This window comes from Ctenopharyngodon idella, chromosome 13, assembly GCF_019924925.1.
Source record: "Ctenopharyngodon idella isolate HZGC_01 chromosome 13, HZGC01, whole genome shotgun sequence".
In the NCBI taxonomy this organism is placed as follows: Eukaryota; Metazoa; Chordata; class Actinopteri; order Cypriniformes; family Xenocyprididae; genus Ctenopharyngodon; species Ctenopharyngodon idella.
This window is the reverse complement of record NC_067232.1, coordinates 36,119,894-36,141,965: the sequence shown is the minus strand read 5'-3', so window position 1 is coordinate 36,141,965 and position 22,072 is coordinate 36,119,894. Positions and strand designations below refer to the sequence as shown.

Below are 22,072 nucleotides of genomic sequence, written 5' to 3'. Positions count from 1 at the left end.
TGGTCTCCCATATATACACTCTGTGTTCCTGCAGTTTTATTGAAGATCTGTCACTGGTCAGATCCTGCATTAAATGAATATGCTGGGTTATTTACAACCAGCTTCTATTGTACATTCTAAGTGTATTACCATAAATATATTTCCCATTTTACAAACTGCAAGGTTGAGTCTTGCTGATAGTCATTAAGTTATAACTCAGAAAACAGCCAATTGATAATACTATTTAGGAAATGATCCTGAATATTTTTAAAGTAATATTGTATGACATCATCATTTCACACTGAGGTGAAACCAAGTGTTTGAGAAAGATATTTATTTACAGGTAAAGCCCAAGAAGACTGTCTTTGTAATAACCTTTACTGTAAGTTTAGGGTAAAAGCTAATAATCAGCTAATTGAAAAACTAAATTTTTACATTACAAGTGGTGTTGTGGATGGTTGCTAGGTGTTTGCTTCACAAAATTCAAAAAGAGCCCACCCACAAGTCTGTAGTCTGTGGGATTTTTTCACCAGGCGAAAGTCAAAAGTCTGATTTCTAAGAAGAAGTAATAACACACCTCCCCTCAATAAGCCGCATGGTTTGAGGTATCATTTATGTCCATAGCACAAACTGTGTGGGACGAGTTACATGACAAAATGTACTGGTCTTGTTCAAATCCCTAATCCTAAGAGGATTTGTATTACTGTAAAAGCAACAGCAAAATGAAAAATTAGTTATTTGTGATATTTTTCTCTCTAGGTAATGTTTACCGAAGAAGATGTGAAGTTCTATTTGGCTGAGCTGGCCTTGGCTTTGGATCATCTTCATAGTCTGGGCATCATCTACCGTGATCTAAAACCAGAGAAGTAAGACCAAGCCCCATGTTTTATTAGTAAATAACGATGATGTGTTCTAATTTACACTGTAACCTATAAGTGCCCTAGATAGTGACCTTGTGCCGGTAAGGTCAAAAGAGTGACCTTGTGTTGATAACCTAAATCTCAGCAGAACCTTGATTGGACGTGATGTTCAGGAGGGTTTAAGTCCTGTATTTTCAAGCAGCAGTATAATCCACATCTGGATTAGAGTCAAGAGTTCTCTGTGAAACTCTCATGTAATTACAGTCATAATTCATAGGTTCAAACTGGGTGATGCAACTACCCAGAGAGCTTCCTGTGCTGCTCCTGTTTCTCTAGTGCAGTTACAGCAGCATCTGTTTTGTGTCTTTCTGCTGATTTTAGAGTGCTTGTTAAAGCTTTTTCCCTTACAATAGACTAAAGCTCAGCAATAAGGATGACATTAGTGTGAGAGTTTTATCCATGTTGAAAGTTATTGATCATACATGTTTTTATTCCTTATAGGAATAAAATTACTTAAAGGTAGGGTAGGCGATTTTTTTATAAACACTTTTTGTTATACTGGTTGAAACTCTCTTCATATCCTGATAGCAATCAATAATAGAAGTGGTCTAAATAATAATAATAATAATAATAAAAAAATAAATAAAAAAAAATTACATGCATCTTCTGTGGAAGTCTCAGGACCAAAAAAATGTTTTAATGCAATGACACAATGTCCTACCTGCCTGTCAATACAGTATATGTATGTCCATACCTCTGCGGAAGTCATCAGCGCGTTCCGTAAGGCTATGCAGAGTTGTAGACATAGACAGCCACCGAGTACCACAAACAAACAGTGGCCACCTTTTACAGTTCCTCCTGAACCAAAACATCAAGTTTATGCTGCGTTAACGCCATATCATAACTGTAATTACGAGATGGCAACCCATGACGTTCTACCTAGAGTAGCCTATGTATTCACGTCCTCAGACTCAGATTTATGTTTCTATGTCAACACTATCAATGCCGAAATGAATCTGCAGCAGTCAGGTGGTACAAGTAAGAGCTCTGTATGTTGTTTACGTTCATTATTATTGTAATGTTATGTGCTTTGAGACATGAGGTAATTTAACGGCGTCTCTCGTGACGCTTTGCAGACTCTGCTGTGTGCGTTCATGTGTTTTGGAGGGGCCGTGGCTTTGAAGAGCGCTCTAAAGGAAGGGTGGGATGCACTCATGCTTTCAAAGCTAGCTTGTTATTGCTAGCCTCCAAAATTGCCTTCCCTACCTTTAAACATTTTATTTTGTGATCTGTAATTGGTAATGTTTATGCCATCATTTTCCTTCTCGAGTTACAAAAAAAGAAAAAAGTTAAAATGAAAGTTATTAGTACTTTTTTCTGACAGATATACATAAATGTGTTAATAATGAAGAAAAAAAAAATGGTGAAAGTTTCGGAACAGCAAGTATTCTTAAGAAATAACATTCTTAACTACTATTTTGTTTATATTTTGTAACTTAAACATTCTTAAGGGTCTTAATTTATTGGGTTGTTTTATTATTAATATTATTAATATTAAGCATTACAGCATTATAAAACTAGCAACATTCATTACTGTTTAAAAGTTTGGGCTCAGTAAGTTTTTTCAGCAAGAACACATTAAAAATAATATTTATAATGTTACAAAAGATAACATTTCAAATATGCTGTTCTTTTGAACTTTCTATTCATCAAAGAATCATGAAAAAATTTATCACCATTTCCATTAAAACATTAAGCAGCAGAATTGTTTTCAGCATTGATAAAAAAAAATTAAATAAATAAAATAAAAATTCTTTTAGCACCAAATCAGCATATTAGAATTATTTCTGAAGGATCATGTGACACTGAAGACTGGAGTAATGATGCTGAAAATTCAGCTTTGCTATCACAGGATTAAATTACATTTTAAAATGTATTAAAATAGAAAACATTATTCTAAATTCACAATCACAGTATTTCTTATTTTTACTGTATTTTTGTTTAAATAAATGCAGCCTTTGTAAGCATAAGGGACTTCTTTCAAAAACATGAAAAAATCTTACTGACCCTAAACTTTTAAACTGTAATGTATAATGCATACTAATATAATATTTTATAGTCTAGCACACCTGTAGGACTATCAGAAAAAGAAATGCCATGGGTATTTAACAGACATAGTGAGTCTGGGAGCCTTCTTCAAGAAAAGGATACATTTATTGTTTAACTTTTACAGTGTTTAAGTACTGAATTTATTGTAATAGACAAGGCAACCACATGAGTAGGCTAGTATACAATCAATGCCAAAGCATGGGTTCATGGGTTTTTTAAAAGATGTTCTTAAAAAAAAAATAGAACTTTCTTTGTTTTTGTTTTTTTCTTTTTTTCCCCCCCTTTTTTTTTTTTGCATCCAGCACCTAAACTACTGGCCTGACCGACCAACAGAAAAACATCCTTATTGTTGATCCATGGTGTATGACTACTGTCCCCTTAATATAATCCTTCCTATGCTCCCACTTACAGTAATGCTCTTTCAGGGCTTGTCTCTCTCATATCTACTCAAACAATGGACCAAAACCAAACTTACCTGCACACTGAATTGGCTCTTGTGGGAAATTCTTTCTTGGATATAATGAAAGGGACAGTCAGTATGGTATAAGAGATATTCCTTCTGGTTCTCATCTTAGAAGGTGAAAATGGAGGCGGCTGGAGAGCAGGTCTCAGTGGAGGGCTCTACATCTCTTAAGGGCACGCTGTCTGAGACCTGTCATAGGTGATTAATGGCATATAGGCAAAGGCAATCCAAAGGACACTTCACCAGTACATTCATTAAGAAAATAAATATCTTCAATCTTGTCACCCCTACAAAATTATAAGGAGGTGTAGCGTATGCCTTGTTGAACTCTGATATACTTGATTTTAATCTCTAATCTTTAATTCTCATTTTTTTCTAAATTATTTTTGTTTTATTTTCTTAAATATATATTATTCTTAATATATATATATATATATATATATATATATATATATATAATATACAGTGGGTACGGAAAGTATTCAGACCCCCTTAAATTTTTCACTCTTTGTTATATTGCAGCCATTTAGAAGAGCTCAGAGACAGAATTGTGGCAAGGCACAGATCTGGCCAAGGTTACAAAAAAAATTCTGCTGCACTTAAGGTTCCTAAGAGCACAGTGGCCTCCATAATCCTTAAATGCAAGACGTTTGGGACGACCAGAACCCTTCCTAGAGCTGGCCGTCCGGCCAAACTGAGCTATCGGGGGAGAAGAGCCTTGGTGAGAGAGGTAAAGAAGAACCCAAAGATCACTGTGGCTGAGCTCCAGAGATGCAGTCGGGAGATGGGAGAAAGTTGTAGAAAGTCATCCATCACTGCAGCCCTCCACCAGTCGGGGCTTTATGGCAGAGTGGCCCGACGGAAGCCTCTCCTCAGTGCAAGACACATGAAAGCCCGCATGGAGGACTCCAAGATGGTGAGAAATAAGATTCTCTGGTCTGATGAGACCAAGATAGAACTTTTTGGCCTTAATTCTAAGCAGTATGTGTGGAGAAAACCAGGCACTGCTCATCACCTGTCCAATACAGTCCCAACAGTGAAGCATGGTGGTGGCAGCATCATGCTGTGGGGGTGTTTTTCAGCTGCAGGGACAGGACGACTGGTTGCAATCGAGGGAAAGATGAATGCGGCCAAGTACAGGGATATCCTGGACGAAAACCTTCTCCAGAGTGCTCAGGACCTCAGACTGGGCCAAAGGTTTACCTTCCAACAAGACAATGACCCTAAGCACACAGCTAAAATAACGAAGGAGTGGCTTCACAACAACTCCGTGACTGTTCTTGAATGGCCCAGCCAGAGCCCTGACTTAAACCCAATTGAGCATCTCTGGAGAGACCTAAAAATGGCTGTCCACCAACGTTTACCATCCAACCTGACAGAACTGGAGAGGATCTGCAAGGAGGAATGGCAGAGGATCCCCAAATCCAGGTGTGAAAAACTTGTTGCATCTTTCCCAAAAAGACTCATGGCTGTATTAGATCAAAAGGGTGCTTCTACTAAATACTGAGCAAAGGGTCTGAATACTTAGGACCATGTGATATTTCAGTTTTTCTTTTTTAATAAATCTGCAAAAATGTCAACAATTCTATGTTTTTCTGTCAATATGGGGTGCTGTGTGTACATTAATGAGGAAAAAAAATGAACTTAAATGATTTTAGCAAATGGCTGCAATATAACAAAGAGTAAAAAATTCAAGGGGGTCTGAATACTTTCCGTACACACTGTATATCTCATTATTCTTATTTTTATTTATTTTAAATAAAACAGTTTAATAATTTCTTCTAAGGCAGTCTGTTCTGGGTTAGCTGGGGAGAAATTTAAATAGAAAAAAGCATTGTCTTTGTACAAAAAATTACATTTATTCTTGAAAATAAAAATAATTATTAATAAAGGGGAGTGTAGCAGTATGGATGGGCAGTATGACCAAAATCTTATTTCACAGCAACAATAAAAATGGTTTATATTTTAATAATCAATTTTAATGCCTTTTCATGGATAATCCTGTGAATTAAATATTTAATTAAATATTAAACATATTTGTGTAATGTAATGAATAAAAACAAAAGGATAATCATATTCATAATTCTATATTGTAATTCTTTATGTTATTGAATGCAATTCCTTATTGCAACTTTTTACTACTGTATTAATATAGCAAGTTGTGACATTTCTCTGCATACATAAATAACTAACTCTTTCTAAGATGTTATTAATATATAGAGGTTTGTACTTTTGTAAAGAACTAATAAATGTCCCCTCTATCTCATTTTAATTCTGTAGCTGCTCTCTATACAGTAATATAGAAATGAAATGTGATTGACTGTTGCTTCACCTTCCCAGCATTCTCCTTGATGAAGAAGGCCACATAAAGATCACAGGTGAGCAGAATTTTGCTTTCGCCACACAGTCCAACTCTCTACATTTTTGCCATCAACTAAAGGGGTCGTATGTTGATGATTTAATATCTTCTCTGCTCTCTCAGATTTTGGCCTGAGCAAAGAGGCAATTGACCATGACAAACGAGCGTACTCATTCTGTGGGACCATCGAGTACATGGCCCCAGAGGTGGTCAATAGACGAGGTCACACTCAAAGTGCTGACTGGTGGTCCTTTGGAGTCTTAATGGTAAGTGTCCTTGCAGATTGTGAAGGATCATAGATGGCTTATGTGAGCACTGTAGTGTTTTGGTATTGAACATGTGAAGCACTAGCCTAGGGCTGAAGGAAATGTGGCCGTAGATCTGTGGGGTTCTCTCAGCAAAATTAAGCACATTTCATTAGTGTTATACTATGTTTTAATGTTATTTTAATGCATTAACTAGCTTTGCTATGCTGCTTTCAATTCAACTCAATAAGTCAAATCTTTACTTTAAAAGATTTTTGTCACTTGAAGGCAGAAATCGCAAATGAATAATGCACTGAAAAAAATTATACTTTGGACCAACTTAAAGTTGTTTAACTTTAATTTGTTACAGCCAAATGTATTAGTTTTTCTCAAATTATATTTATGGTTTGGTTCAAACCTTAAATTTTTATTTAATATTAATCAAAAATATTTATTTTCCCAAAGACAAAACACTCATACAAAGTAAAAAAAATTATTTATTATAAAGGGCATACCATACTTAATCAATATATTTTCTCAGACGCAAGCCAAAATTTTACTTAATGTAGGTAAATATCTTTTTTTTTTTTTTTTTGCATTTTTTTTGCATTTTTGCAGCTTTATTTTACCCTAAACAAAGGCTACATTAGCTATTATATGAAAGTAGACTTAAAATATTTTATTAGTCAATTTTTAAGTTAGTTTACTTACTATAAATAAAGACAACTTCAAAAGACCTTTGTTTATTGTGATGTATTTTTAAAATATACATAATATTTTCTGTTTAGCACTAAAAACAACTGTAAATAAATACAACACAAATACTATTTAAACAAAATTGTTTTTCCTGTGGTGAGTGTTATTTGGGTAACACTTTAGTATAGGGAGCACATATAAACTATTAACTATGACTTTTCCCTCAATAAACTCCTAATTTACTGCTTATTAATAGTTAGTAAGGTAGTTGTTAAGTTTAGGTATTGGGTAGAATTAAGAATGTAGAATAAGGTCATGCAGAATAAGGCATTAATATGTGCTTAATAAGTACTAATGAATAGCCAATATTCTAGTAATATGCATGCTAATAAGCAACTAATTAAAAGACCCTAAAATAAAGTGTTACCAAATGCAGTCATTTCACTTTGCGATATAGTTAAATTTATATCTAAAATGTTAAATTTTATTTATTTATTTTTTTACATTTTTTTTCCAAATTTTGATGGGATATTAATCTTAATATTTTTGCATTTGCTCTCTTTTTTTTTTTTTTTTTTTTTTTAAGTGTTTGTTTGTTTGTTTGTTTTTTTGCCCCCCATGAAAAAGACATAATCTGGATAGAACATCTATTGTTACAAGGTACATACAAATTGTTTACTGCAAAATCAACACAGTTTTAAAAAAAAATTATAATGATCAAGACCAGGGTTCTTCAAATCCAGCCCTGGAGAGCCACTGCCCTGCAGAATTTAGCTCAAACACTGACATAACTCACCTACCTGTAATTTTCTACTAACTCTGAAGACCTTGATTAGTCTTTAATTTGGGTTGGTGCTAAACTCTGCAGGAATGTGATCTTCCATGGTTGAATTTGAGGAACCCTGATCTAGACATGGTGACCATTTCAGGGCTCCAGACAAAAAAATTCATTAAGGAGCCATTGGCTCCTATAGGGGGGGAAAACAGGCACCAAATAACTTTTTTAAGAGCCACACAACAATGAACTTAAATTTTTAAATCACTTACTTTTAGTCATCCTGATGTTTATATATATATCCCCTTTATAGTTTCAGCATTTTCATCTTGTGATTTTTCTGGGAAATGAATGTCACTATTTTCACTTAATACTATTATAGTTTTTGTTAATATTTTGAATCCAATGAGATTTTTATATTTTCTGCTTTCATTTTTTGTTAAGTTTTTTTTTGTTTTGTTTTTAGTTTTATTTTTTTGTTGTTTTTAAACATGTCTGTTTAGTTTGTATAAATTATTTCAGTATTAACATTTATTTCAAGCAATAGAAAAAAATTTTTTTAATGGTTTTAGTTAACTATAATAACCCTGATGCTAGTAAAATCTTCATATTGAATAATATGTCAAATAATGTTCTTAGACTTTCCTTCCTGAAGCTACAACAGTTTACTTTGAATCAAATGAAAATAAATATAAATATATGGAAATAAATATATAAATATATTAAATTTGGTTTGTGTAACCAAATAACAAACAGGGGAAATTGATATACAGGTGCTGCTCATATAATTAGAATATCATCAAAAAGCTGATTTATTTCACTAATTCCATTCAAAAAGTGAAACTTGTATATTATATTCATTCATTACACACAGAGTGATATATTTCAAATGTTTATTTCTTTTAATTTTGATGATTATAACTGACAACTAAGGAAAATCCCAAATTCAGTATCTCAGAAAATTAGAATATTACTTAAGACCAATACAAAGAAAGGATTTTTAGAAATCTTGGCCAACTGAAAAGTATGAACATGAAAAGTATGAGCATGTACAGCACTCAATACTTAGTTGGGGCTCCTTTTGCCTGAATTACTGCAGCAATGCGGCAGGAGTGGAGTCGATCAGTCTGTGGCACTGCTCAGGTGTTATAAGAGCCCAGGTTGCTCTGATAGTGGCCTTTAGCTCTTCTGCATTGTTGGGTCTGGCATATCACATCTTCCTCTTCACAATACCCCATAGATTTTCTATGGGGTTAAGGTCAGGCGAATTTGCTGGCCAATTAAGAACAGGGATACCATGGTCCTTAAACCAGGTACTGGTAGCTTTGGCACTGTGTGCAGGTGCCAAGTCCTGTTGGAAAATGAAATCTGCATCTCCATAAAGTTGGTCAGCAGCAGGAAGCATGAAGTGCTCTAAAACTTCCTGGTATATGGCTGCGTTGACCTTGGACCTCAGAAAACACAGTGGACCAACACCAGCAGATGACATGGCACCCCAAACCATCACTGACTGTGGAAACTTTACACTGGACCTCAAGCAACATGGATTGTGTGCCTCTCCTCTCTTCCTCCAGACTCTGGGACCCTGATTTCCAAAGGAAATGCAAAATTTATTTTCATCAGAGAACATAACTTTGGACCACTCAGCAGCAGTCCAGTCCTTTTTGTCTTTAGCCCAGGCGAGATGCTTCTGACGCTGTCTGTTGTTCAAGAGTGGCTTGACACAAGGACTGCGACAGCTGAAACCCATGTCTTGCATACGTCTGTTCTTGAAGCACTGACTCCAGCTGCAGTCCCCTCTCTGTGAATCTCCCCCACATTTTTGAATGGGTTTTGTTTCACAATCCTCTCCAGGGTGCGGTTATCCCTCTTGCTTGTACACTTTTTTCTACCACATCTTTTCCTTCCCTTGCCTCTCTATTAATGTGCTTGGACACAGAGCTCTGTGAACAGCCAGCCTCTTTTGCAATGACCTTTTGTGTCTTGCCCTCCTTGTGCAAGGTGTCAATGGTCGTCTTTTGGACAACTGTCAAGTCAGCAGTCTTCCCCATGATTGTGTAGCCTACAGAACTAGACTGAGAAACCATGTAAAGGCCTTTGCAGGTGTTTTGAGTTAATTAGCTGATTAGAGTGTGGCACCAGGTGTCTTCAATATTGAACCTTTTTACAATATTCTAATTTTCTGAGATACTGAATTTGGGATTTTCCTTAGTTGTCAGTCATAATCATCAAAATTAAAAGAAATAAACATTTGAAATATATCAGTCTGTGTGTAATGAATGAATATAATATACAAGTTTCACTTTTTGAATGGAATTAGTGAAATAAATCAACTTTTTGATGATATTCTAATTATATGACCAGCACCTGTACATACTACTTGACTTTGATTAATAAACAGGCCGAAATACAGCAGGACTCTTATTTTGAAATGTCTGTGCTTTACTTTTGCTGCTCATTCAAGTTCAGATAAGGAAGATAAAAAAAATTACGTCACATTAGGGAGTATCGCGATTTGTTTTTCCATCCACAAAATATAAGATGTCTTAAAATGATCATTAATAGTCTTGTTATACCATTTAATGTACTGAAGACTTTTTATGACCCTAAATTTATCTGATGAGCATGAGCAGAGTGGAATAATGAAAGTGATCAGCATGATTGATATTCAAAACGGTAAGCATGCGCTGCATTGTGTGTGTATCTGCAGTCTGCAGAGCCGGTTTCCCCTTTTAAATGACGAATATAGACGCATTTATATGAAGAAATAGGCAGTTATTGCAGGAGCAGAACGGTGTGTTCAAATGCAGCTTTTTTGCACCAACGCAGGCGATGCAAGGCGACAACACAGTCTGCTTTCATCAGCGCTAGTTCTTTGGCCTCTGTTTGGTGTGTGATAATTTTCCCTACCCGTTCATATTTTGGTGCTCTAACTCAGTGAAACTTTCACACGCAGCATCTCATTTAATTATGTCAACACAACAAATGATGTGATAGGCTACTGGTCACAGAACACGCAAATAACATGTAAATTTTGCAGTCATAACATGTGAATTTGTATGGTCACCAGTGGCGACCTCAGCAAAAATATCACTCGCAAATTAATATTTTTTGTCGCAAATGCGACCGTTTTAGGCACAGTCTGGAGCCCTGCATTTACTGGAGTATTATTAAATGAACACAAAACAAACATTTAAAATCATATTTACTATATGTGTCATGGAACAGGAAATAGGACCCAGACGCAGAGCTTGCAGCTGGATAAAGTTTATTGATCAGAAAAATACATAACCAAAGTTCCAACATCTCTCTTCCATACCTATCCTAGTCCATCAAGTACTGGAATCCTCACCTGCACCCCCTGAAATTCATAATACTCCTAATGATGAAGGCCAGGGGTATAGACACAGACACACCATTCACAGAATGGTGAACATAAGACAGGTTTGACATGGGAGACATGAAAGACTGGGTGGACAGAACGAAGACTGTAGGGTAGCCAAGCTATCGGACTGATGACCTTAGTGATAGGGTATGGCCCGATGAACCATGGGGCCAGCTTGCAAGCAAGAAAGCAGGTACCCAAAGCAGGTATAGCAGGGTGCCACAGTCTGGCCACAAAGTAACGGCAGCTTCAGCCCCCTAGGGAGGAAACAGAGGACGTTGAAAAGCAAGGCAGCACAAGAAAGGGTAATGCTGATCTGCTGACAGAACTCTCTCCAAAAGTGAGAGACAAATTGGGGCCGTGAATCCGGAAGGTGTAGTCCATGACCACCTGTGCCGTCTCAGGCAGAGAAGAGTTTGAGGAGATGAATAAAGTGTACCACCTTAGAAAAGCGGTCCACCACAGTGTAGGATTACAGCATTGTCAGTATTGGATAGAGGGAGACCGGTGACAAATCCAGGGCAATATGCGACCAGCTTCTCACTCGGATGCCAAGTGAGTTTGGAGAAATTGCCTCACTGGAGAACTGCGTGGTGGATCGATTAAGGAACATACAGGAGACACACTGGACACCCCCGAGCACCTCGACTCCACTCAAGGCCTGCCTGGCACAACCCTCAACACCCCAGACAATGGCCCCCACTACCTGGCCTGAGACAGGGTGAGGCCTAATGTCGTAATTCCGCTCTGTGGGAGACAAACGGTGTGAGTAATAAGCACAGGGATGTAACATTATCATGATGTTCATGAACATTATCATGGGGATATTTGGGAAAGCACTGCACCAACACCTACCTCTGATGTGTCCACCTCCACCACTGACCAAACTGACGAGCTGAATCAGGCATTATGAGAATGGGTGGGGAGACAAGCGAGACATAATCTTCTTAAATGCTGCCTGAGCAGCTGCAGACCAGTAAAGCTTGGACTTGGTGGAGATTAATGCCATCAGAGGTGTTACTGACTAACTGTGAATAAAACACCTATAAAAGTTAGCATGTGTATCCCCTCCACCAAAATGATAGATCCCAAGAATGGAACCGGCCAGACACAAAAGCAACCCTTCTGTGTCTTAAGAAATAACTGGCTCTCCAACAGCCTCTTCAGCATCTGCCTGACGCACTGAATGTGTACATGGGAGAGGAAGAAAAGATGACATATTGATTAACATATTGATCACGTCTCTCAGCACATAATTGACAAGCGCCTGCAAGACAGCAGAGGCGTTTATAAGCCTGAACGGAAGCACAAAATACTCAAAGTGCCCCATAGATGTATTAAAGGTTGTCATCCGCTTGGCATCCTCCTACATAAGGACTAGGTTCCATAGGTCCAACTTAGTGAAACCCTTGCCCCCTCAAACACTGATGACAAAAAACAGGGGATACTTGTTCTTAACAGCTGTCATTCAATCCCCTACCCTTTCCAGGGCAGACAAGGGAAGAGTGGCAGAGAATTCCTGGTGAGGAGCTTGATGGCACAGTTGTAAGGTCACTGGGGGGAAGAGAGGGAGCTTGGGACCAACTGAAGACCACACGCAAATCAAAATAAACTGTCGGGACCCGGGAGAGATCAGCATCCTTCTCCTCCTGTAATACAGAAAAAAGAGAAAGCATCAGAGAGGACAATTTGTATGACAAGATTTCGAAGCAAGAATGGCGTTCTCTGCCTAGTTAACATAAGGGTTGACAGAGCCAAGGATGACCAACACTATGGGTGACACTGTTGAGTCAAACAGATAGAAAACTAGTTCTTCCCTGTGGTTGCCAGATGCAATAAAACTCACCAGTGCTGTAATGCGAGTCATAGCGTCAAGCTCCTGACCATCCAGGGCATGGGCAAAGATGGGTTTGGCCAGAACCTGAATGGGAAAAAAGGAAAGAGAAAAAACACAACCAAAGTCCAGCAGTTCACAGAGTCTCAAATTGGGTCCAAAATGTCTTGGCAGAGACAGGGAGAGTAAAGTCACCAATGGATAGTCAGTCCAAGAAAGCAAACAATAAATCCAAGGGTGAGGCAAGAACAGAGTCAGAGTTAGACAAGGATCAAAGCCAAATCAACAAGCTGGACAGAAGACAGGGGAGAAAACAAGACTGATAAGAGACCAAAACATGAACAAGATGAGTTCACAAACAGTCTGACATCGAGGTGATACAGAATGCTGGTATTTATTGTCTGGTTTTTTTTTATTATTTTTTTTTTATTCATAGGCAATAACAAGTGAGATTTTAATGATATTTAGACTGCAGAATTAGGAATTGTCTCCAGTTTCCATTTTAGAAATCTGGTCACCTTATGTTAAGTAGGAATATCCCAAATCTGACTTTGAATGGAACACAGCATTAGCAAGAGTTGCTAACCTTTGGGGTTGTTAACAATACAGTTAAGCAATAGGTCTAAAAATGATATATTGATTGGACATATCCTCACTAGATAAAGGACTTCTGTGGATGTCTTCTTGCTGCTGCACTGGGTCACAGGTTTTTCTATTAATGCTAAAAAGATCTTCTTAGGCAAAAACACCAGTTAAGGAGGAGTCTTCAAGTTTGAAATGTTTAAAGGTGAAGTATGTAGTTTCTGCTTTAGCAGCACCCACCAAACCTACAAATGGGGGCTAATTAGACCATGCTAAGTTGACAAACCTTGACCCGTTGGACTGACAAATCAGAATTGGCTCAGCCAAAAGAAGTGAGTTTGGAACAGGACAACATGATGTGGATAAATTACTCACCTAACTTTAAAAATTTGGGAGTAAATGCATGACATAATTGTCATGATCACCAGTTGGAGTGCCCTGGTTAGCCACCTGAGGGCACTCCACCCCAGACTTTTGCCTCTCTTTATCGTGGACTTCATTTCCCACAATCCTTGGTTCCGGATTAATCACTGTTCATTGTTCACAGCTGTTTTCACTTATGTCGTTTGTTTTCTTGTTCTTGTTTTTGGTGGATTGTTTTCATGGATTTTGACCCTTTTCCTAGCATTGTACTTCTCTTTGGATATCCCTAAATAAAAGCTGCAATTGGATCTTACGCCAATTCTCAGAGCACCGTGACAATAATGACATTTGACTGGAACCAATTGATAAATTATTATTGAATTAAAAGTTCTACTTTATTAACTATTTATAAACTACATTATTGCACCATTCTAATCTGCCAAATGTGTATTGTGAAAAGCGCTATATAAATAAATTTGACTTGATAAGCATGATTTAGACCATTGTTGTAAAAATGTCACTTAAAAAACTGCAGCCCATTTAACTAGCTCACTTCCAAATATCCTCCCCATAACCAAACCCTAAAATTAATTCACTCACAGGAAAAAGTATTACATAAGAGTAAGCATGCTGACTGGAGACAGATTTGGTTTCAGTATGCGCTGATACTGTGAAGCAGTGCTGAATACACAATTATTGTACCATCCGTAAATAAACTTGCTAGAGCAAATCCTGATGCTTGTATTACTGTGCCTAGTTTGAAATGCTGACTGGATCCCTGCCATTTCAAGGCAAAGACCGCAAAGAGACCATGGCACTTATTCTCAAGTAAGAATTATTGTTGTATTTGTGCATTGTCTGAAAGGCTCTTTTTTATTTGTTTGTTTCAAGATTTGTAATTAATTGTCCTCATGTCAAGATGATTTGTGATGTTTGTGGCTGTGCATCACAGTCTCATTTATTTTCAGAAATTAATAACAGATTTAATGTTTTTTTTTGTTTGTTTGTTCTTTTCTCAGGGCAAAACTGGGCATGCCGCAGTTCCTTAGTCCTGAAGTCCAGAGTTTATTGCGGGCTCTCTTCAAAAGAAACCCTTCCAATAGATTAGGTAAGGCTACAGTACATAACGATGAATATCAAATATGATATTCACCTGCCCTCCTTCCTTCCTTCACAAGACCATCTTAATCCAGCCATGGTGGTTTAGTAGTCTTAGCTTATCTATATTGGTTTAGTTGGTCTCCCAATCTGTTTTTCTGCTGGATGGTCAGCTGATTAGTGCAAAAAACCATTCTTAAACCATTAAACTAGACCAGCTAGCTGCCTAGGGGCCAGCTAAGACCAGCAAATCGCTGGTTTAAGCTATTTTTCCTGCAGGGATAGTGTAAGTAATATGAAATGCGTAGCTCAACAAATGTATCAGATGTTGGTCACAGTGATACCTCTTTTAGTTGAACAAAGTATTGTACATTGTTCTTATGACAGCAGCAGTGGGCATGAATATCATTTTAGTCAGAGATGATTTCCTGTGTGAATGACTGCAGTCAGACTTCCAGACGCTGCTGCTGAATGTTTGTCAAGCTGAGATTGAATTTAGCTGGGTGAATCATTTTATCCATAATTTATAAGGCAGAGATAAATGCCATCGAGACCCAGTGTTGACTGTGGCTTAATATTCTTCTGTCTCAGATATGCTGTATACATCCCAGCCAAGTCCTGACTCACTCGTGTATGACTACTAACATAGTTTGAATGCTCAAATGAAAGAGAAGCATGTTATCATGGAATAGTTAATGAGGTGGAATAGTGTTGCACGGTGAAGCGCAACAGTAGGTTTCCGAAAGCAAAAATTCCATTCATTTTGTTCAGAGAGAAATTTATTTTTAGCGATAACATATTAACTTTTCAGGACATACTTACTGTGAGCTCTGAGGAAAAAGTGCTGTGGCGTTCCCTTTAGCCAAAAACTTCAACACACTCATTATGCACATTGGCGCCACCCCCTGTCAATCCTACTGTCCGTGGGCATGCAAAAATACAAAAGATCAATCTATAGTTTTAACAAAAGCTCTGCGGCTGTGACATGTTTTGCGTCATCCAGTGGAATTTTGCTGAAAATAAATGGGGATATCTAGGTGCAGGTAACATGGAAAAAAGAGTATGCATTGTTAATTTACAGTACATATACTATGACATTGCAACAATACAAAGCTGGTTGAAAATTGTTGAACTTACCCTTTATGTGATGAAATATGCTTCTGCAGCGTTATTTCAGCTTCATTCTCAAAATTGTTTAATTGTCGAATTCCTGCTGAAAACTACACTACCCATAGCCCTAATGAGAGATTCACCAATCAGATAAGTCACTGTTACAATGAGATTAGGAATCCCAGCCAAACAGGAGCTCAGCCAAGACCACCGTCAATAATGGAAGATGCTTTTTGCAGCCAGATGTTAGAGCATCTGTTACCAGAGGCCAACTTGGTTATGCTAACCAGCAAAACATTGACCCCTTGGCTGTGCACTATAGCACAGCATTTATAGTTTCTTATTTGTTGGGGGTTTAAAAGGTTAGCTACATCAAGCAGGATGGGAAACCAAGCTGTAGAGGATTTTAGAAGAGTACTTTCAACACTTGTCTGACTCACAGATAGACCGATGTTTCATGGGAATACCATCCTTTAAATAGTTTTATGTGACACATGGGGTTTAGGAGATTTGTTTTGATTTGAGGAGTTTGTTTTATGATGCATTTTATCCCATACAAAATAAAAAAAAAATGTCCATGCAACCTGTTACCTGACTGATTGTTTGTCTTCTGGTTGTTCTGTAGGTGCAGGACCTGATGGAGTGGAAGAAATCAAACGCCATATATTTTTCGCAACAATAGACTGGAATGTAAGTGTGTGTATTTATATATATATATATATATATATATATATATATATATATATATATACCTTTAGCATTAGCATATGTGTCTTAAATGGTGTAAATTGTGACCATTCTGTGGCCTTTCTGTCTCCTTTGTTAACAGAAGTTGTACAGACGAGAAATCAAGCCTCCGTTCAAACCAGCAGTGGGCCGACCAGAGGACACCTTTCATTTTGATCCTGAGTTTACATCCCGCACACCGACAGGTGATGCAAATTTCAGCTGATTTTCAGATTATACACGTAATACTTGTATGCCATTTTATTTAAAGAATGTCTGGAAGAATCATTTTAAGTGTTTGCTTTTAAACGTTAGAGACACAATGTGATAGACAGCAAGTTGGAATCTATTCTTACATAACAGTCTGTGCCCAGCAAGCACAGGGAGAGTGCAAAAACAAATTAGAGTGAAATGCAACAGCAGAACCTGTTTACCAAGAGCCCTCAGGTCCTGCCACAGTGCATACTATTCATACTGCTCAGATGGGATCAATTGTGTGTTTCCATTCCACAGGGAGACTGTGTCCTTGTTGCCTTTCTAAAAATATTTGTATCTGTATGTGTCCACAGACTCACCCGGTGTTCCACCCAGCGCTAACGCACACCAGCTCTTCCGCGGCTTCAGCTTTGTGGCCTCTAACCTGGGTCAAGAACAACCTTTGGCCGAAATCAAGCAAAACTCTGTAAACCCCATTGTACAGGTGAGCAGGACTCTAATAATTGCTTTCTGGCAAGTTGTGGCAACCATCCACAAATGCATAGCAACATACTAAACTGCTCAAAAAAACATTAACAATTGCACGTTATTCTAAAAAAAAAAAAAAAAAAAAAAAAAAAAGAAAGAAGAAGAAAAACAGTCAAACTACATTAGCAAAGTATAGCAACAAAATGGCATTCAAAATACATTAGCAATCACACTGAAATACACTTAAAATACATAAGCAACTGTAGCAACATGCTAAAACAGACTCAAAAACTGCAGCAACTGCATAGCGGAATGCTAAAAGCCACGTCAAAATACCTTAGCAAACATATAGTCAAGTCAAGTCACCTTTATTTATATAGCGCTTTTTACAATGTAGATTGTGTCAAAGCAGCTTTACATTGATAACTGGTACATTGTTTGGCTGCACAGCAGCTCTTAAAGAATAGTGTCAATGCAGGCAGATCAAAGCACTGTTGAATATCAAATGTCAAGTCAAGTGTCCCCAACTAAGCAAGCCAGAGGCGACAGCGGCAAGACTATAGCACTATAGCACTTAAAGGCACAATATGTAAGATTTTTGGATTAAAATATCCAAAAACCACTAGAACAGTGTTACATATTTTGTTGACTGCTGTACTCACAGTTTCCCAAATGTTTCCAGCAATGTTTAAATCCAGCGAAATCAGCAATTTTAACCAGTATAACAGTCCGTGTCATTGCGTCGCCTCTCAGTGATGTCATATCCGTGCTACCCTTCATTTCCATAGAAACCATGGAAACACCAAAGATGCTTTAATATGTTATGCGTTTTATTAGGCAGGTGAGTAACTTTTAGGATAATTTTATCCCAAAAAAATCATTGTTATATTTATTGTCTTATTGTTTGAATCTCGTTTTCTTGATTTACTGAGAGTATCATGTTGCCTCTAAGACTGTTTTGCCAAGTGGCTAACATAACAAAATCAGAAATAGCCTTACATTCCATTTACCAACACAAGTCATCCAGTAATATGATATTCTAATATCATTCTAGCTTACTGCAATGTGCTGCAATGGTCTCATAGCAGCCACCGAGCGAACGCACAGTCACGTTATAACAACTTTCAACACATTCAAATGTATTTTTGATCTGATTGTTTTGGCCAAGTAAAACAGTGCTGCATTACCCCACAATTTTAATTCATCAGATAAAATTACCTGTATGAGTAGTAATTCAGCACTTGCGGCTGTTTCATTAGAACAGAATAAAATAAAATAATGCGAATTTAAGTGATCAAACGTAACTAAAAAGTTCAAGTTCAGGGACGAAGAAGGCAGACTTTAATCATAAAATGTGCATAAACAACAAAGCAAAAGGAGCGGCAGCGGCCAACTGCAGCATATAAGCTCAATAATAACAGCAACGTAAAATGGCCTGGGCTCTCAGCCCCGTTCTGCTTCATACCACAGTAACATTGACAAAACTTTAATACATCAGCTCATCCACGAACATGATTCCATGCTCATTCTCGGCGTCATCAAGCTACGCCTTTGTTATTTTTTTAAGAAAGCAACCTCTAGCGGTGAAACTTACATACTATGCCTTAAAAATCCATTCAAAATAGATTAACAACCACATAGCGGCATGCAAAAAAAGAAAGAAAAAAAGAACGTTGGTTAAGGACACGTTAAAATGTTAGTGGAATGTTTTTTTTTGTTTGTTTTTTTTTGTTTTTTTTTAAGCCACAGCCTTAGATTAAATCAAAAAATATCTTCAGTTGATTAAATCAACTGAAGATAAAAGAAGACATTAAATCTCTCAAGATCTCAGCAGAGGATGATTAAACAACTCCACAAACAGCTTTACCAGCTTTACTTATTGCTAACCAGTTGACTTTTTCATGTACAAAAGTTCTTAATGAGATAAGCAGGTTTTAATGTTGATGTTTAGTTGAAAGTGTTAAGTAAACACTGATCACCGTGATGGCGATCAGTGTTTACTTTAGTAGGGCTCTTGACTTAATACTAAATTATTTCTCTTTTAGCAATTGCAAGTATTTTCAGTGAACATTTGTGCATTGCTCAAGAAAGAGAAAGATGAAAAAGCAGATTGATTGTCTATGATGTCTGTTTTAATGACATTCAAATTACTGCTTTTTCTGTAGTTTCATGACTGGTTTAAACCATCATGAAGTTGAAGAATTAATGAATAAAAAAAGGTACTTTCACTTCTAACACTGAAGAGATCTGTGTGAGATCTTCAAAAAACACTAGAACCTTGTGTGTAAAAATTGAGACACACCTAGACATCAACACACATCATACGAATCTCAACAATGGTGACAAAAAATATTGAAATCTATATTCTAAAAAAGAATTCAGCTGCATAATTTATTCATGCCGCAATGCATGCTGAGAGCCATGAATGAGTTTTGTGTGCTGGCATGAAGCATGTCAGCATTGTTGCACTTCATAAGCTGATTTTTGATGTCTGTGAGTGTATAAATGACACCGTAGTTAATAACATCTTGCTCACAATATGTTTTCATAATTTTTCAGAATATCAGATTGTCATAGTAGTATCACATGGTCAGTAGCACAATGTTTAAATGAATTAATAACAAAACACACTTCTGAGCAGTGATTAGACCACTTCACAATGACATTAACAGCCAACATGTTTTTTCGGTCTCGACTTCCTCTGACGCAGTAAACATGTTTTCTGAACACAATATTAAAGCAGCTAGAGAAAAACTAAGAAAACAGGGGGTTTTGCTGTGTAACATCCAACCTTAAGCCATTTTTAGCCAAAAATTTAGTGATCCTTAATATTTAAAGAACAATCAAAAAATGTTCTTCAAAGTATGTTTTCTCCCAACATTATGAGGACATTTAAAAAAAAAACATCTACAAACAATGTATAAATAATGTTTTTGTGCTAACCTTTTGAGAACATTACTGAAGAACAGATAACATTAAACATTTTATATTAATGTTACTGGAAGAATGTTTGTTCATAACTTAACTGAGAGAACCTTTCCAAAACATTAGTCGAAGTTATGAGAACGTTCCCTGTTAGCTGGAAACATGCTAAACCTAACTCCAAAAATCTCAGCAACTGCACAGTGAAATTCTAAATGCAACTTAAACTACTTTAGTAAACATATAGCATCTAAAAGCCATTTAAAATATATTAACAACCACATAGTAACATGCTAAAAAAACACTTAAAATACCTTAGCAACTGAGTGACTCAAAATACCTCAGCAACTGCATAGTGAAATGTTAAAAATACCTTAGCATAGTCACTCAAAATATCTTAGCAACTGCATAACAGTACCTTAGTAACCACCCACACTTGCATCGGTTTTGCACAAACTCCCATTACTTCAGAAAATGTACAAAATTTTGTTTCCTTAGTTTTGGTGGTCATGATGATAAATAAGTGATGAGAATCAATCAATATTTCACTAAAGCATGCTTTGCTATATTGAGGGCTAGTCACTAACATACCAGGAAATATTGCAGTCACCCTAGCAAAAGTTGTTTTCTGTATTCGTTTAACCTTGGTCTGTCTGTGCGCATGCAGTCGATTCAGATCTATTCCTCAGGGAAGTACTGTTGTGTAGCACAGCACAAAAATGAGAAGAAAAAGAAGAGAAAAGAGACCCGTGTTACATAATCTGAACTAATTCTGCAAGATGGTTCATACCTGAAGAGCTGCTTTATTGAAGTGTCTGAGCTGATGTGGCAGTGACCGGAATGAGATGTATTGATTGGCGGGAGCACACTGGCGAATATCTGTTCTGCGGTGCCGTTGTCTAGATTATTCTGATCTGATGTGGCATCTGTCGAGCATACGATATTAACTTACTCTTGGCTCATGAAGATGCATGAGTGCATCTATTTGTAGAAGATTTCTAAATCTGTGCTGTGAATTGCTTCTGGTTTTGGGAGGTGTCTCGTTCACCTGAACATGCTGTTGATTATTTGCATATTTGACATATGTATGTCTGTTTCACTTTTAGCCGATGAATATGAATGCACTGTTACAAAGCATTGAAGACTAAATTTGTATTTCCTAAAGGAAAAAGCAGTGCTTGCAATGCAGCAAAAGAATGGTGTTAAAGTTTTAGGGAAGTTTAGGTTCTGTGCATTGCCATAAACAGGATTTTGGAAGCACAGAGGTCAAAAACTGTGCACACTCTGAAAAATGCAGATTCCCCTGAGAAACATATGTCCATTTTAAAATGTCTGGAGGGCAAAATGTGGTTAACAATAGCTTTAAAACTATGTCAGTCTTTTTCATTTTTGTCTGTGTCAGTGAAAAAAAGAAAAAAAAAAATTTCTAGCTGAACTATCCCTTTAAATTGTAATCACAACGCAGCCATTTGCATATTGATATACAAAGGTTATAGACACATGAGGATTTATTGTCAAACAGAGAAGAATAAAGGAATAAAGGAATAGATAGCAAATATATATATTATAGCAAACATACAGTTGTGGTCAGAATTTTTGGCACCCTTGGTAAATATGATCAAAGATGACTATAAAAATAAATCTGCATTGTTTATCCTTTTGATCTTTAATTCATAAAATTAGCAAAAATCTAACCTTTCATTGAAGGAAAAGAATTGAAAGTGTTTCTCCAAAACACATTGGCCACAATTATTGGCACCCCTAAAATTTTTATGAGTGAAATATCTCTGAAGTATATTCCTTTTCATATTTTAAAAAAAAATTAGCACACCAGGGTGACTAGGAGCATGAAATTGTCCAGCCATGACTTCCTGTTCCACAG

General features: G+C 36.9%; 1 protein-coding gene across 1 annotated transcript in view; it reads left to right on the top strand.

Moving 5' to 3' along the window:
* Window positions 1-22,072, top strand: part of rps6ka2 (ribosomal protein S6 kinase, polypeptide 2) — a 67,880-nt gene that overhangs the window by 28,990 nt on the left and 16,818 nt on the right. Inside the window, 8 exon segments of the mRNA XM_051916831.1 lie at window positions 739-845; window positions 5,752-5,789; window positions 5,894-6,036; window positions 14,408-14,478; window positions 14,670-14,758; window positions 16,484-16,548; window positions 16,688-16,790; window positions 17,154-17,284. Of these exon segments, the coding sequence (XP_051772791.1) occupies window positions 739-845; window positions 5,752-5,789; window positions 5,894-6,036; window positions 14,408-14,478; window positions 14,670-14,758; window positions 16,484-16,548; window positions 16,688-16,790; window positions 17,154-17,284 (747 nt within the window).